General features: G+C 40.7%; 1 protein-coding gene across 1 annotated transcript in view; it reads left to right on the top strand.

Moving 5' to 3' along the window:
* Positions 1-15,722, top strand: part of DRGX (dorsal root ganglia homeobox) — a 62,090-nt gene extending 46,368 nt beyond the window's left edge. The window contains exon 6 of the mRNA XM_042456192.1: positions 14,799-15,722. Within this exon, the coding sequence (XP_042312126.1) occupies positions 14,799-15,064 (266 nt within the window). The 3' untranslated portion in view covers positions 15,065-15,722. The remainder of the gene's footprint in view (positions 1-14,798) is intronic.
* Positions 15,723-17,150: the final 1,428 nt, after the last annotated feature.

The raw sequence follows: 17,150 nt of genomic DNA, 5'->3' as shown, positions 1-17,150 counted from the left end.
GGCCATACTTTCCACAGGCATTTGAAAAGGCAGAGGCAACTTTCTGGGACATTTTAACAGAATTACAGTTGTCCCTCCATATTCACTAGGATTAGGGGAACAAGGCCCCCGTGAATATGGAAAAACTGCAAATAACAAAACACTGTTTTTACCTGAGAGGACACCTCTCTAGGAATCTCTAGGTCGTCCAGTGCAACTCTGTGGTCAATGTCCAACATACACTGACCATAGAATGGCACTGGAGTAGCTACAAATGGTCTTTCAGTGCAACTTTTAGTTAAAGTTGACCACAGAGTTGCACTGCAGGGCCTAGACAGTCCTAGAGAGAACATATTTATGAAATCCATGAATAATCAAATTCGCAAATATCAAATCCGCAAATATGGAGGGATGACTGTACATTAAAGAAGGAGATATATTACTATCTCCTTCTCAAAACTAAATGGGCATCTCAACTAATTGTATGTTAGAACATGTTATTTATCTGGTGACAGTGTGATTTAGCTACTTTTTTTTTAGTTGACTGAAGTAAAACATTATGGAACGAGTGTAGTATAGTGGACTCAGATGCCTGCTTAGATATAATGTTGAGCTGCATGATTTTGGACTATATTACCTCTTAGCCTAAACTACTTCACAAGGTTGTTGTGAAGATTCACTGACACACTGAGAAAGTTAATAATTATATATACAAAATTAAGATCACTCACTTTCATCTCTAGCAGTTCTCTTTCTGTCTGTTACCAACTACATTAGTGAGAGTATTCACAGGATTATTACTGCCCACTTTAGGGTGGCTAATGAAGCTAGATTACAAGATTACTCTCCTCATATGTGTACCAAAGCAAGGTTTTCAGACAAATTGAGTCTGCATCTTATTTTGGTGCTCTGTTCTCTGGAAGATTTGTTTTCATGGTGTTATGAAGGATGAGAAAGTGAGGACATTTAAGAATTAATCCTGATTTAAATGTGACTATATAAAATAAATGTTACACTAAATGCATTAATTATTCGGGGGGGGGGGTACATTCCAAGTCCCCTAATAGATGTCTGAAACCACAGACAATACCAAACCCTATACCAGTAATGTTTTTGAACTTTCATTGACCACAGGTAAATGAAACTGTAAACAGCAAAACCACAGATAAGGAGGGACTGTGGCCCAAAAAACATGGGTCAAATGACATGGATTCCGGCTGCAATGACACCACATCATTTGGAAAGAATTTGTCCAAGAAGGAGCAGATAGAATCCGCTCCTTCTGGGAGCCCAGTTTAGACCCATGGCGTTCAGAGCCCAGATGAGGATTGGGCGCATGTGGTTGCTGTGCAAACGGCACCTGTGCTTCCTCATGCGGATTTATTCAGCCTGTCTGTTGCAGGAGGCCTATGTTATAATTTTGGACAGTGGCTGAAAGCAGGTAACTTAAATCTCCGAAAGCAAAACCATAGATAAGGGTGGACTACTATATATTCATGTACTTCTTTTCTTTGTTCCTCTCCTTGTTGGACAACATAATGGCTAAATTGTCTTTGCTTGCGATTGCACAGCTCTAAACAAAGCTTATTCAAGCAGTTCTGTAATGGTTTTAAATCAAGAAGACTGATAGGTTTCTCATTTCTCAACATATTTTTAATGTCATCTTGTTTGACATACTCACATAACTGACATTTATAAATTCCATATTTTTAAAAAGGGAGCCCAGTCTTCATGAAAGCATTGGCACTTTATGCTTCTCATCTGTTCAAATTTTATACATACCAACATATATATGAGCATTGTGTGCCATCAGCTAGTTCCACAGCATTTTGTTTGGCTATTCTAATTTTTGCAGTAACAATTCTTCGCACAGGCCCTGGAATGGGCTTGTCACTTTCTAAAAGGGAATGTTATGGGGACGGGAGGCAGCAAAGAACGCTGTTTATCACACAACAAGAATGCTGCCGCTGCCGCTGATCATTCCCATCATGTTCTGGATTTAAATCACACCCTCTGGGACGCATCCAGAACATGATGGGAATGAGCAGCGGCAGTGGCAGAATGCTCGCTGTGTGGTAAACAGCGTTCTTTGCTTCCTTCCACCCCTATAACATTCCCTTTTGGAACATGACAGGCCTGTTCCAGGGCCTGTGTGATAAAGTTATGCATTATTATGTGGTGTTTTGAACAGCAGAACAAAAAGATTTAATAAATAAAAAAAGGTAATGTTTTGCTTGTAAAGGCATATCATATAACCATAGTTATAAATCATGTTTTCCCCTTAATTCTTCTACTATATTCTTACCATTTCCACTTCACTTGCACAATTCTTCTTCCAACACTTCTTTCCCATTATGTCATAATTAATCAGCTTTTCACAGTGTATTTTTCATTTTTCATTTCCCATACTGTACAACTAAATTATTACAACTGAAATAGCTTTCTGTTTTTTATATATACAGTGGTACCTTGGGTTACGAAATTAATTCGTTCCGCGGCTAATTTCGTAACCCGAAAAACCTTCGTAAGCCGAATTGCCATAGGCGCTAATGGAAAAATAGCTCTCTGCTGCCCTCCGGTGGCGGAAAATAGCGCCGAGGTTTTTTCGTAACCCGAAAAAACCTTCGTAAGCCGAAACAATAAATCCCTATGGGATTTTTTCGTAACCCGAAAAATTCGTAACCTGGGTAATTCGTATCCCGGGGTACCACTGTATTATCATTTCTTGGTCTGTACAGTTCTTCTTTTACTGGTCTTTGTGTTCATATCCCATTATTCTTATCCCATGATTTTGATAGGTTCTCTCATTTTTTTTAAAAAAATTGTAGGCTGTTGCTGGCCCCTTGTGCTCTCTTCTACCCTTTCTTTAACATGCCCCTATGCCCTACCCAAGAGTGCCTTTCATTTTTGTGTGTGTATATTTTTTAAAATACAATTCCGGAATAATGTGAATGCAGTTTAACAAAATCAAAACAAAAAGAACGTTTTAAAACATAATAAAAAAGGCTGTTCTTCAGTAGTGAAGGGGAGAGGGGAAGACACTGACACCATGTGATCAAGCAGTAATGGACCTGCTGCAGGAGTAACTTCCTGCACCTGAGGACTAGCATTATACTTGTGCCCCTGAGATATTATTGATTGGCTTTTCCATCAATGGCAAGGTACAGGTTAACCACGCTTCAAGGCACTATTATCAAATTTATATGGCTATTTAAGAGCCACGTGTGATAAAGTACCATGTTATTACAATAATAATAATAATAATAATAATAACAACAACAATAATAAAATTTTATTTGTATACCGCCCTTCCAACGATCAGGGCGGTGAACAACATATAATAACAACAATACAATATAGCATAAAACATACATTAAAATATACAACTCACTACCATTAAGATAATACTAAAAAACCCCATTAGCCAGCCACCATTGCTGTCAAGGAGGGAGAACTAACTAGGACTTTATTCGGGGAATGCTGCCTGAAATAGGAAGGTTTTTAAGTCCTTCCTAAACTGGGCCAGGGAGGTGGCCGAGCGGAGCTCTATGGGCAGCGTATTCCAGAGGGCCGGGGCGACGATTGAATATGACCTCCTCGTGGTGGAGGCAAGTCTAGCCCCTGGAACCCTCAATAGTTGCTGCCCAGATGTTCTGAGGGTGCGAGGCGGAATGTATGGAGAGAGGCGGTCCTCTAGGTATCCTGGGCCCAAGCCATGTAGGGCTTTATAGGTTATTACCAACAATATTATTTATTAATATCCCACCTTTCTTCTTGTATAGGGACTCAAGGCAGCTAACAAAATTTAAAACATTACATGTTAAAAACAATACAAAGCATTAAAATGTAAATACAAAGTTTAAAAAACAATTAAACAATTTTAAACAGTTAAAAACACTACATATTAAGATATAAAAATATAGGCTACATCCACACTGCTGAAATAATCTGGTTTGGAACTGTAGTTTTGTGAGACTTTTAGCCTTCTCTGTCAGAGAGCTCTGGTGCTACAATAATCTACAAATCCCAAGATTCCATAGCCTTGAGCCATGGCAGTTAAAGTGGTATCAAACTGGATTATTCTGCAGTGTAGATGCAGCCATATTAAAAATTGTATACAAAACTCTATAAAAACTTTGCACAGCATTTAAAGTCCAACCCTTGTTATACAATATTCATCTTTATTTATTTGTAGTATTTATACCCCGCTCTTCAGTCATAAAGGCTCTCAGAGCAGCTTACAATTTAATTTTTTTTTATTAGACAGTTCCCTGCCCTCAGGCTTACAGTCTAAAAAGACATGGCACAAAATAAGAAGGGAATGGTGGTGGTGAAGGGATCAAGTTCATTGGTTCCTCTCTCCCTCTGGGGCCATGGCAACAAAAACAATTATGTCTTTATAAAAAGACAGAAAAAGATAGCATGGCAGATGGGCTGGAGGGAGGGCTCTTCATCTTACTTGGGCAAGGCTCGATAAAGCTGGAAATAACCAACAACATATAGTGCACATTCTCAAAGCTAATTTTGTGTTAGCAATTCTGTTTTAAATCTTTGAAAATCTATGCCTAGCCATCTCTATTCTGTTACAATTGGCCCCCTGTATCTGTAGGGATTATGTTCTGGACCCCTTACACAGACACGCATGCACGCAGGACCTTGTTGCACTGCTTAAATAACCTGGTTTACCTCTTCCAAATTGAAGTCTAATTTGGACTGCAGCTGGATTTTGTAGCCGAAGCTGCCAAGTAAGTGCAGCCCAGGTTCCCAGTGCGCTTTGGCAGCCACTTTTTGAACTCAGAAAGCTCCTAGTTTTGAAATGAGGCTCCTGAAGCACACCTGGGACCCAGGCCGCAGCCTGGCTGGATTCACCTGGTGGCTTTGGTGGCAAAATCCTTGTGATAGCACCCAGTTGCAGTCCAATTAGACTTCAATTCGGAAGAGGTAAGCCAGGTTATTTACGTGGTGCAATAAGGTCCACAGATAGCAAAAAGTACAGGAACTCAAGTGCCATTATTGTCAATGGACACACAACCTATACTGTATATGACTATGTTGGTGAAGCTATGTGCACATTCTGCCATTGACAATAATGGGTGTTTTGTCCCAAGAGCAATACTATGGACTTTGGGTGTAGTAAGGCCTCTGGCTCTCAGGAACACAGCCAGAACAAAAGACTTGTCCACAAATTTCTTAAGTTTCAAAAGCTTTACTGGTTATAAACACAAAACATAAAACTGATCTCCTTTTTCTCAGTAGTCCTTCCTAAATACCTTGCTCTCTCTTCTTGGTGGATTCTATCTTTCTTCTTCTGAGGACTTATCTTTCTTCTTTTGTGGACTTATCAAAGGAAAATACTCTCTCCAGGTCTGACTTGGCTGAAATCTTACTACACACTAAAACTAGCTGGAGAGAGACAGTAAGAGACCCTGGGATTTCCCACAATCCTTGCCTTTCTTAAAGCTGTAGATCTCTATTTCCCCTTCTAAACTAATACATAGAAAAGCTAATATAATCTCAACTAAATATATGTCTCAAGAGCATCAAAGATGCTCTGGAGGCATGACACTCCCCACAAAAACTCTTAATGAGTTTTCCATATAACTTTATATTAACTTTAAATACTAACACTGGTACATGTGTTTACATTTCAATGAACACATATTAAAGTCTAAGTCTCTAAATAACATTGTCATTGCAAAGAAAGACCAAGTCTGATATTGGTCTATCAAATGTCTTTCTGCCTGTTTCTTTGGCTATTCTAACTTTAACTTTGCGAACTTTTCCATCGCCGCTTGGGATTGCTTTCTTGATGACTCCGAGTGGCCAGCTGTTTTTTGGAACTTCTTTTTCTTTTAACAGTACAACATCTCCAGTTTTTAAATTGGGCTGGTTGTCCAACCATTTTGTCCGCTTTTGTAAGAGTGGTAGGTATTCTTGATGCCATCTTTTCCAGAAAGCATTGGCTAGTACTTGACTCTGCTTCCAATGATTCTTGTAAGTCCCTTGGAGATCTGATACTCTTGCGGGATCTGTCCATTCTGCAGTTTTGAATGTAAGCAGTGTGGCTGGTGATAGTATAAATCAGGGGTAGGCAATCTTTTTGAGCCGGGGGCCGGGTTGCTGTCCCTCAGACAACTGGGGGGCCGAAGCCAATAAATAAATAAATAAATAAATTTAAAAAAAATATAAATAAATAAATAAACTGGGACAAATGTAGGACAACATTTTCAAATGGTGGACACTTTTTTTAAAAAAAGTGGAGGACACGCAAAAAAATTTGCTGATTTTTTCAAAAACGTTAATATAAATGCATGTTTCTGAGGCGTCTATAGACAATTGCCCCCCTTGCCCCTGCGTGCGAGGCCAAAGGCCCCGGCGGCGGGACCGGGCTGGGGCCAGTCCCAAGGCCTTGCCGGGCCACATCCGGCCCGCGGGCCGCAGGTTGCCTACCTCTGGTATAAATGGATTCTCTGCGTCTGTAGACACTGGCACAAGTGGGCAGCTGTTGACGATGGAAGATACTTCTGCCATAAGTGTGACCAATACTTCATGTGTTAGGTAGTTCACCTTTGACAGCAATGAGTTTAAAATTCTTCTAGAAATGCCTATCCTACACTCCCATGCTCCACCCATATGAGAAGCATGTGGGGGATTAAATAACCATACACACTTTTCTTTTTTCAGAAATTCTTGTAAATCTGGATCAGTAACAGTCTTTGCTGGCCATTTCAGTTCTTTACAAGCACCTTGAAAATTAGTTCCACAATCTGAATGGATGATTTTAGCTGGACCTCTTAAAGCAAAAAACCTTCGTAGAGCATTAATGAAAGATGACGTGTCCATAGATTCAATTAATTCAATATGAACTGCCCTAATGGATAGGCATGTAAATATTACTGCCCACCTTGTACTGTTAATTGCTCCACCTTTGGTTTTACAAGTGGAAATTGTCCATGGACCAAAAACATCTATGCCTATGTTAGTGAATGGCGGCCTCATATTTAACCTATCCTGAGGCAAGTCAGCCATTTTCTGATGACTGCACTTTCCTCTCTGTTTCTTGCAAGTCACACAATGCTGTATAACTTTGTTGACTAACCTTTTTAAACCGACTATCCAGAAACCGGCTTCTCGCACCGCTCCTTCTGTGAAATGTCTGCCTTGATGTTGTTTTCTTTTGTGATAATGCTGAACAAGTAGCATTGACAGATGATGCTTAGCAGGAAGTATGATGGGATACTTCTCAGGATTTTCTATTTTAGCTTTAGACATTCGGCCCTCTACTCTGAATAAACTGTTGTCTTTAAAGGTAAGACTTAAAGGTCATATAGAACTGGTTTTAGGCATTGGCCTTCCTTGTTTTGTGCAAGTTATTTCTTCCTGGTAGTTTTCAGCTTGTACAGTCTGGAAAACTATTAACTCTGCCTTCTCTCTGTCTTCAACAGATATAGCTTCCTTATCATGAAAACGTAGGAAATGAATAAGTCTTGCTAGACCTGCGATCAGACGGGCCCATGATGAAAATCTAAAGAATCGATGTGAACCCAGTGTCTTAGCCTTAGGGATGTTTGATGCCAAGACTGTTATAGAGGGTCAAACTTTTTTATCTGTGTCTGGATCTTGCAACTCATAAGTTTCTGTTGTGGAACTTATATAGTCTGGGTCTAGCAAAAATGAAGGACCGTGTAGCCAGCTTGAATCTTGAAGTTTGCCTGCTGGAATGGCTCTGGATCCCTGGTCGGCAGGATTGAGGTCTGTGGGTATGCGAAAAGGTAATGGGGCAATCCAGTTACCTTTGTCATCTTGCTGGCAGTGCTGTTCCATGATGCTCAGGAACTGCTTGTCTTTAATGGATGGGGCGAGTTGTTCATCACGGAAGGTGGTCTGGAAGAGTGTAGGCTTGAAGTTAGTGGTGTCCAGTTGGTGTATACGGATGTGAGCGGAACACTCCTCCAGCTGAGAGGGACAACCTCTGTCCACTAGTGTTGTCGCAAAGGTCTTTATTCTTGTTGGTATTCTTTTGCAGTTCAAACAAATTGGACCTACGATGGCCCAACCTAAAGACATCTGTTGAGCGAAAGGTGTTCCTGCTGGGCCTGTCACTTGCCACTTGATATGCAATAAATCTGGGCAGTCCGTACCTATTAGTAATAGGATTTCTGCTTCAGGATCTAACTCTGGAATCTTGTAGGCTATTTGTTTTAAGTGCGGATGGTGAAGAGCAATCAATTTGGTTGGAATCTGGTCCTTGTTCCTGGGGATGGACTTACACTCCATTAGCATAGGCAGCTCGAATCTTTTGCCATTGTGCAATGTCTCTACTATGAAACCTGATGTGCTCCTCCCCACCATAACTTGATTTCCTGTGCAAGTTGTCATGACATATTCTATCTCTTGAGTCTGGATATCAAAGAGGTCAAAAAATTCTGGAGCTGCTAGTGAAGTATCACTTTGTATGTCTAAGACAATGTAGACCTTCCTGGAGGCTTCAGGGTGCCCATTTGGAACACCTTGGCCAGGCATACTGGATGGCATGATTGCACTTTACCTGGTTCTTGACACAGGGCTGTACAACTGGTACCTGCTTTCTTGACTTCTGAAGAAGTTACTGTCTCTGGTTGAGGTGTTGTTGGCTCAGCAGCTGTTTTCTCCTGCTTTCATGGTGGTTGGACTCGATGCAACGCCGTGCAGTGTCTAGTACTGTTGTATTCTAGACATTTTACCTTTTCATTACAGTCTTTGGCTCTGTGTTCTTTAGATGTGCACATTTGAAGCATATCTCTTGTTCCTTTAACAAGGCATCATATGGTTTTTTGCGAAATTCTTTACAGTCACTGATAAGGTGTAGTGCCTTGTGTATTGGACACAAGGATTCAGTTGTTGATTTGGAGAATGAAGTCTCAGTTTTCTTGACTGAGATGGTTTGCTTGACTCTAGGTGCTTTAGAAGGACTCTTTTCAGTTTTGAAACCCTAGTAAAGATCAAAAAGTCCTGTCTGAGGGTCATTTCTCATATGAGCCATGGTGGCAACAAAATTCACTAAGTGTGAGAAGGGTGGATATACTTGGCTGTGCTGTCTTTTATACTCGAAGACTTCCTGACCCCACTTTTCCCTAAGTTGGAATGGCAGCTTTCTTACAATGTCTGCTTGTGACATATGTTGGTCTAAGGAAATGAGACCAGGTAACTGTAGATTATTTTTAGCATTCTGTAGCTCTTGTAAAAGGTCTAAAAGGTCCCACAACTTCTTGCTGTCTCTCATTGTGAGCTGAGGGAAATCCTTTAATCTACATAGAAGAGAGGTCTCAATCTGAGCTGCACTTCCATATCTCTGGTCTATTCTGCCCCATGCAACTTGTAAGGCTTCCAAAGGGTCTGCTATGTGAGCAGCATAAACTCTTTTTACCTGCTCTGAAGATGAAGGGCCAAGCAAAGTCAGTTCTTCCTTTACAGATAATCCCATATCTTCCATGGCTCCTTGGAAGATGGCTTTCCAGAGGATGTAGTCTTCAGGTTTTTCTGAGAATTTTTGAACACCTTTGTCTGTTAAGTCTTTCCTTGGGTTCCTTGTTATAGTTATGAAGTATGGATCTGGCACATTTTGCAAATGTGGCTTTGAGCCGAGTGAAGCATGGATTGGTTGCTCTTGATAACCCAGGTTAGTAGGAACAGTGGTATTAACCGGGTATGTGACAGGTTTTCTTTGTCTGTTGAAGGACTGGCTCTGGTACGGCACTGAGGCAGGCACTGAGGTTACTACTGAGGTCTGTACTAAAGGTGGTACTTCTGCAGGCTGAACAATGGGTGCAGCAGCTGGCGTTAGAAGTGTGTTGGGCTGAATCTCCTTTGCCTTGGGGTCTAGTTGTTGACCAGCTAAATAGGAAATCACCTTCTGTTTAGGATCTTCTTCTCCTAGGTTAGACAGGTCAGATGCCAGCGATTTCTCTTTGAGAACTTGTTCCAAGATTTGAACCTTTTGTTTTAGCTGTTCTGACTTTGCTATTTGTTCCAAGGTTTCCAATTCAGCTGTCATTCTAGCTTGCTCTATTTTGAGTTCTTGTTTTCTTTTGGTCTGTTCCATTACGAGTTCTTGTTTTCTTTTGGTCTGTTCCATTATGAGTTCCTGCTTCTTTTTGAAAAATTCTGCCTGTTTTGCAGCTGCTGCCGCCTCAGCCTTTGCTTGGAGAGCTATCCTCTCCAGCTCCACTCCTACAGACCTTTGTGAGGAGCCACTACTACAGGAAGTGGTTTTGGAACTCCTGGTCTTGTGGGAATGCTGGGATGAAGTCACTTCTGAAGATGCCAAGCTTGGTGCTTTGCTTGTTTGAGGCTTTATTTCTTTTTTTGAGCCTTTGGGAGAGGTTGACAGTTTTTCCTCTGTTACGATGGCTGTCTCTGGTGACTGTTGAGATTCAGCTTGTTTTTTTCCCATTGCTGAATTTGGTCATCTAGACTTCGAATAGCTTTGCTGAAGTCTCCTTCTTCAAGCTCTGATTGATCCTTTATTTCTGCCTTCTTGTTTAAGGCTTCTGGAGTATTTATACGGCTTAGCAGCTGGAAGATGCGCTCTAACAGTGCATTCCAGTTTGTAAAGTGGTGCATCATATTTTCTTTTAATTCAAATGTTGCTTCAGTGCTTAATGCCTGTTGGCTTGTCTTCATGTCTTCTTGCAAAGCTGACAAGACATTTTTTCTCTTTTCCTGAAGAGAAGCTAATTCTTCTTCTATATTTTGTTCCATCTTTGCAGTGAGTTTCCTAGTTCTCACTGATTTGGTTTCTGAATCTGCAATTTCAATTTCAATATGCTCTTCAGGTTCCATGTTCTGCTGTTGCAGTATTAGGACTCTCCTGCAGGGGGCGCTCTGCAGTCTTCACAATGAGGACTGAGCTATGGCTGCCTGACTGCTTCCAGGATTTCCCGCCCTTTTTAGCTCTCCTGCAAATGCAGACTGCTTAGGCCTTTTGCATGCAAAGTCTTTGTAATTGCAACAGTTTGCACAGACCTGGGTTGCTTAGCATACACACAAAGGGTTGCAAAGGGCTTTAGTTGCTCTGGTCTTTGCTATCTAGTCTTCCAACTGTCAGTTAGGAAAACTCCCCTTCTTGGCTGGCTCTGTTAGCAGAGCTTTCTTTATCTGGACCTGGGAAAGAGCTTTCCTTTGACTGGCTCTGTTAGCAGAGCTTTCTTTATCTGGACCTGGGAAAGAGATTTCCTTTGACTGGCTCTGTTAGCAGAGCTTTCTTTATCTGGACCTGGGAAAGAGATTTCCTTTGACTGGCTCTGTTAGCAGAGGCAGTCAAAGGAAATCTCTTTCCCAGGTCCAGATAAAGAAAGCTCTGCTAACAGAACCAGTCAAAGGAAAGCTTTTTCCCAGGTCCAGATAAAGAAAGCTCTGCTCTGGAGGCATGACAATGGGGCCGGGCCATCCATGGATGAGGGTTGATTGTATTACACAATTGTATCACACAATTGTTGAGCTTCTGCTCATTCAACCAGATTCCAAGTCAAAACTTTCATTTCCTTTTACTAATGATTATTGTTTCCTTAGCATTCGTTTTTAAATCATGGTCATTGGTTACTTCTCTGACTTTGGCACAGTACAGACCACCCAAAAACAGTGGTCTGCAGATGCCCATTTTAACTCCAAAGGGATGCCGCAGCTGCCAAACAGCACGACGCCCCTCCGGAGTAAAAAGAACCTGATACTTCTGGGTTCTTCTTGTGGTGCCCAGATTACATCACGAGTCCCCTATGTAAAGATGGCAGCGTCCGTGTGGACGGGACGCCACTATCAGGATGCCGCCCACACATAGTAGGGCTCAGGGGCTCAGGACCGTGCAGTTGGTGTGCGGTCCCGAGCCTTACTATCGCCGCCAGGACACCACTTCGTGGCGGTGTGTACCAGGCCTTTATCAAGTTGCAGATTGCTTAAATTGTCAGTTACTCATATTACATCCAGCATATCTGATATTATTGACAATCTCTCCATTAAAAATTATACCATCATTTTGAATCAGCAGGTACACTTGACATAACACTTAAACTGAAAAATTACAAAAACTGCAATCATAATTACACAAACCAATGCAAAAGCAGGTGATTCGAAATGGCGAGACAGTCATACAGAGATGGAGGAAATGATCTGGATTACAGACAGCTTTCAGAAATGCAGCCATTGTTTCTTTGTCCCAGAGTCCTCTAAGGTGTGACCAGATACCTGCAACACCAACAATTAAACAATTTATAATGTTAAAAACATTACAATATTCAGCCTGCAACCTCTGTCTTTACAGTTGGTATAAAATGCTGGTCACTTGGCCACAACACTGGGCCTGATATTTACACTTATATGTTTTTTCTCCCATGTAACCTAATCAAGATGGTTTTTAATGTTTTAGTCTGTTTTATTTTTAACATGTTGTAAGATACTTTGAGTCCTATCACCTTTTTAGTTTCTCCAAAACTCTTTAACATGTGAGACTTTGGAAATACTCTGACCAAAAATCCACAACAAACTTCAGATGATACAGAAAATTTATTGAAGGAATTGGAAGGAAGTATTCTTGCCACGTCTTTGCCAAAACTGAGGGTCCCAAATGGAGTCAGAACCTTAAAATTCCCCCAAACCCCTCCCTTTGAGTTGGTTCCCAGCTCTTCTGCCTTTGATGTAGAATCCCTCTCTTTGGTCTGTAGGAGGGAAGGAAGGGGGGGGGGTTGATCATTTGGTTCCTGGCGCTTCTATCAAGTAGAGATCTAAGGCTGTATACAGTTTTGGTTTCAGATTCCCAATAACCCCTCATAAAACTGCCTACTGCCATGTCCTACGTGACTATCCGGCTTAGTCCCCATGGCGGCATCCCCCACTCTTCTCAACGTTACTGTCTATCTGTCTGTCTGTCTATCTATCTATCTATCTATCTGGCAGAATACACCCTGAATGCCTGACTGAAGGTGGATTCTACCTGTCTGTCTGTCTGTCTGTCTGTCTGTCTGTCTGTCTATCTATCTATCTATCTATCTATCTATCTATCTATCTATCTATCTATCTATCTATCTATCTATCTATCTATTTACCATCCTATCTATCTATCTGGCAGAAGACACCCTGAATGCCTGACTGAAGGTGGATTCTGACATAACACACTTTTCAGTTACTTAGATTGCTGTGAATTCATTGATCAGCTTTGAATTTTGGATGTTTTCCCCTCGTGATTATTATTTATTATTATACTATTCATTTATTGTCCTGCCTTTCCCTCAATAATAGAACTCAAAGCAGTTTACAACATATTAATATAATATAGATCAAAATAATACAAACCATCAATAAAATATGTAAACATTATTTAAAAGACAATTAAACAACTTATAATGTTAAAACTATTACAGTTCATTAAAAAAAGATATACAAATCACAAAACAGACAGCATGGAAAGCCCATCTCAATCAGTTTCTAAAAACCTGATGGCCTAAGAATGTTTTGACTTGGTGACAGAAAGAGAGCAAGGAGGGAACCATCTTAGCCTCTCTAGGGAGGGAATTTCAGAGCCTGGAAGCAGCCACTGAGAAGGCCCTTTCCCTTACTCCCAACAAATGGGCCTGAGAACATGGTGGATCATAGAGAAGGGCCTCTTCTGAATATCCTTGAACTTTAACAGGTTCATAAAGGGCAATCCAGCCTTTCAAATAGGCTGGTTCCAACTCTTTGCTTTTCATTTACATTGAGTAATGTAAATGATGGTAATGAATACAGCATTAACATGACAGAGACCTGTAGTCCAGGACTATACTCATCTGGTGTGGTCAGTATGTCGATGTCAATAATTTCATCAAAGAAGTCATGAAATCCTGCATGGGCAATTGTATTTGTTACACATTCCTGATTCTACTTTTAATCCAGACCATAAAACTGAGATGGGCTGGTCAGCCACACATTGCCAACCTCTTATTAGACGTCAGAGCTATAGCTCTGTTAGTCTGGAATATCAATATGCAATGGGATCTTGTAGTACCTTTGAGATTGGCAGTGCAAAAGAAGTTGTAGCATAAGCTTTTGTAGACTTGGTCTACTTCCTCAGATGCATGAAAATAGAATAATAGAATAAAAGAATCATTGAATCATAGAGTTGGAAGAGACCACAAGGGCCAGCCACAAGGGCCATGCAGGAACTCACAATCAAAGCATTCCCGACAGATTGCCACCCAGCCTCTGTTTAAAATCTCCACAAGAGGAGACTCCACAACTCTCCAAGGGTGTGTGTTCCACGCCAAGTCTATGAAAGCTTATAATACAACTTATTTCACAGTTAGTATCAAAGGTTCTATAAGATTTCTTTGCATACTCTTATAACAAGTTGCATTTCCAGTGTGATTGGTGTTCACCATTTGTCTCAATCCTATTTAGATGTCCCATATGAGCTGTACCATACTTTGTGGTATTTATTTGAGATCTTGTGCATGTCCTTCCACTGAGAGAGGCTAGACATAAGGTGTAAGTGACAGGAACACAGCTGATTTTGGAACAAAGGAGGTCACCTTGGCTCGATTCCTTACTGATTTGTGTGCAAGCTGCACAAATGGTACTGTTTATTCAATCATTCAGCTTTTATATTTTTTAAAAAAAGCTTGTTCTTATTTTGTTATTATCTTTTATTTCTTTGTAAGTATCCATCACTTTGGGGGTCTTGATGGCCAGAAAAGTGACACATGAATTATATATGGCCAGAACCCTGGGTGATCTAGCCTCAGTTTACTCCAGCTTCCAGGTTTGTTGGTGATTCTGGTGGCAGGTGGTGTTGTATTTTTTCCCCTCTCCAGGTAGTCCACTGTGCTCTTGCTGTGTTCCTGATCACATGGGTCTCTCCTTCCTTCCCACATATGGCTGTCAGAGTAATCGTACAGCAAGCGTAGCAGCCCTGCGCATGAAAGCCCGAGAGCATTCTGAGGCTGTACTGCAATCAGCTAATCTTCTAGCTTCCAGTAGTCCCAGCCGCATCTCAGCAGGCAAGCCTAGCTCAGAAAATGACTTGGACAACAAACCTCCACTGATGATTGAGCAGAATAACAATGAGAAGAGTGTTTGAGACCCACCTCCCACATTATAATGAACCCAACATACTAAGAAGCCAAATCTATGGGATCTACCTGACCTCTGCAGCCATCTGGATTATTTTGCAGATGGAAAAAAAATTGGTAGTTGTCTGCTGTCTCAGACACTAGCTTGCTTTAACCATCTCTCTTACTGATGTCTTTAACCTCTTGATGGATTTGATCACATTCCTGGTTGTTCACACTTGTGCCACCTGGCATTAGTTCATTCTAAAGTGGAATGGGATTCAGGAGTCCTGCTACAAACAGAGGTCGGAAGTGAAGGACATTTTCTTGCTCATATAGCACTTACTGTGCCCTTGGGGGAAAGGTATATGTGTGTATCAGTCAGTCAGTTTAGTCAGGAGGTCCCTCAGTGTCACCTAACATTCCTCCTTTGATTAAGGAAAAAAAAAAACCAGTTATAATAGAAGAACTTCTGCTGTCATTTTAGTGACTGAGAAATCAAGTGTCAAGCTGTGAAGTGGATGAATGGAAGACAGTCTTTCCAAGGCTGAATAAAACCAGTGCAGAAGATGACCTATTGTCTTAATTGCTCAGTGCAGAGACTCCACATTTGATCCACTCTATATGGTGACCTATTATGTGCTGAAAGGGGGCCAGTCATACATGCTGTAAAGGGTTTTTAAAGGACTGGTGGCTCTGATATTTATTTATTTATTTATTTATTTATTTATTTATTTATTCATTTATTTATTATTTATCAATCACAGAACATATCAATCTGAAAAGCAGGCACATAATAAGACTACAAATCATTGGGACTGAATTTGTATGAATCTGAGACACTTTAATTGATCTGTCAGTTCAACATGGTCACCTCCCTACGTGACCCTTGAGTATGGGATTCAGGAGAACACAAGTATTGGTGAGCAGTTAATCCCAGCCAACACTTCTAAGATATTTTTACTTGAGCTTTAGGGGAAAAGAAAATGTTTAGAAGAATTTACATTTTTAAAGGCATGTCAGGTAAGATTTTAGGAAACACATACCTTTAGATCAGAGGCAGGAATCAAGTGCCTTTTAGATGTTGTTGCACTGCAGCTCTCACCATTCCTCTCCTGTCTTGGAAGGTGTCTGCTGAGAGTTTCAGTCCAACAACATCTGGCCAATTTATTTATTTCATATTTTAAATATTTATTCTTCTGGATTGGGAACCAAGGTGGCTGACAAATTAAATCAGTCAAAACCCAACAATACATTTTTAAAAACAATTAAAATAATTACATTTTAAACAGTATAAATTATGTTAAAAGCACACAAAAGTAAAATAAATAAATAAATAAAACACACACCAATAAGAAACTTCCCTGTGAATCATTACATATCAAAAGCCTGCTTAAACAGAAGAGTCTTTGCCTGCTGATGAAAGGACAGCAGAGAAGGACAAGCTAGCCTCTCACAGAAGGGAGGTTTGTATAGGGAGATATAGGGCCCGTACAGACAGGGCAAAACAAAACTGCTTCAGGTCACTTTGGAAGTATGCTGTTTTAAATAACAAATGCATCTTAACAGGCCAGAAGCTGTGCCAAAGCTGTACTCCAGTCCTTAGGACTGGAGCATGGCTTGGGTGCAGCTTCTGGCCTCTTAGGATGCATGTATCATTTAAACAGCATACCACCAAAGTGACCCATAGCAGCTTTATTTTGGCCTGTCTGTTTCGGCCCATAGTCTTTCAGCTAGTCTAAACCTAAGTCATATCAGGCTAAATGATTTCCAATCCTGTTTTAGATCAGTGACAGAACAATCTGATACACATTAGCTAAGAAGTAGGTTTAGCTGAATTCAGTGGGTTTACTCCTAGGAAGATATGCAAGCTAAAAAAGTTGGTTTACAAGTTACTATTCCAAAGAGGACTGCCTTGTCCTCTTAGCCCTAAATCCATTTACTATTCCCAGCAAAAGTAGACACACTCAGTGGTGTTTGCTGAATGGTGAATCAACATTTATGTTTGTTGTTGTGTGTTTCAAGTTGTTTGACTTATGGTAACCCTAAGGCAAACCTATCTCAGGGTTTTCTTGGTAAGATTTGTTCAGGGGGGATTTTCTTTTGCCTTCCTCT

Source organism: Sceloporus undulatus, chromosome 3 (assembly GCF_019175285.1).
Source record: "Sceloporus undulatus isolate JIND9_A2432 ecotype Alabama chromosome 3, SceUnd_v1.1, whole genome shotgun sequence".
Classification (NCBI taxonomy): Eukaryota; Metazoa; Chordata; class Lepidosauria; order Squamata; family Phrynosomatidae; genus Sceloporus; species Sceloporus undulatus.
This window is presented reverse-complemented; position numbering and strand designations above follow the sequence as displayed.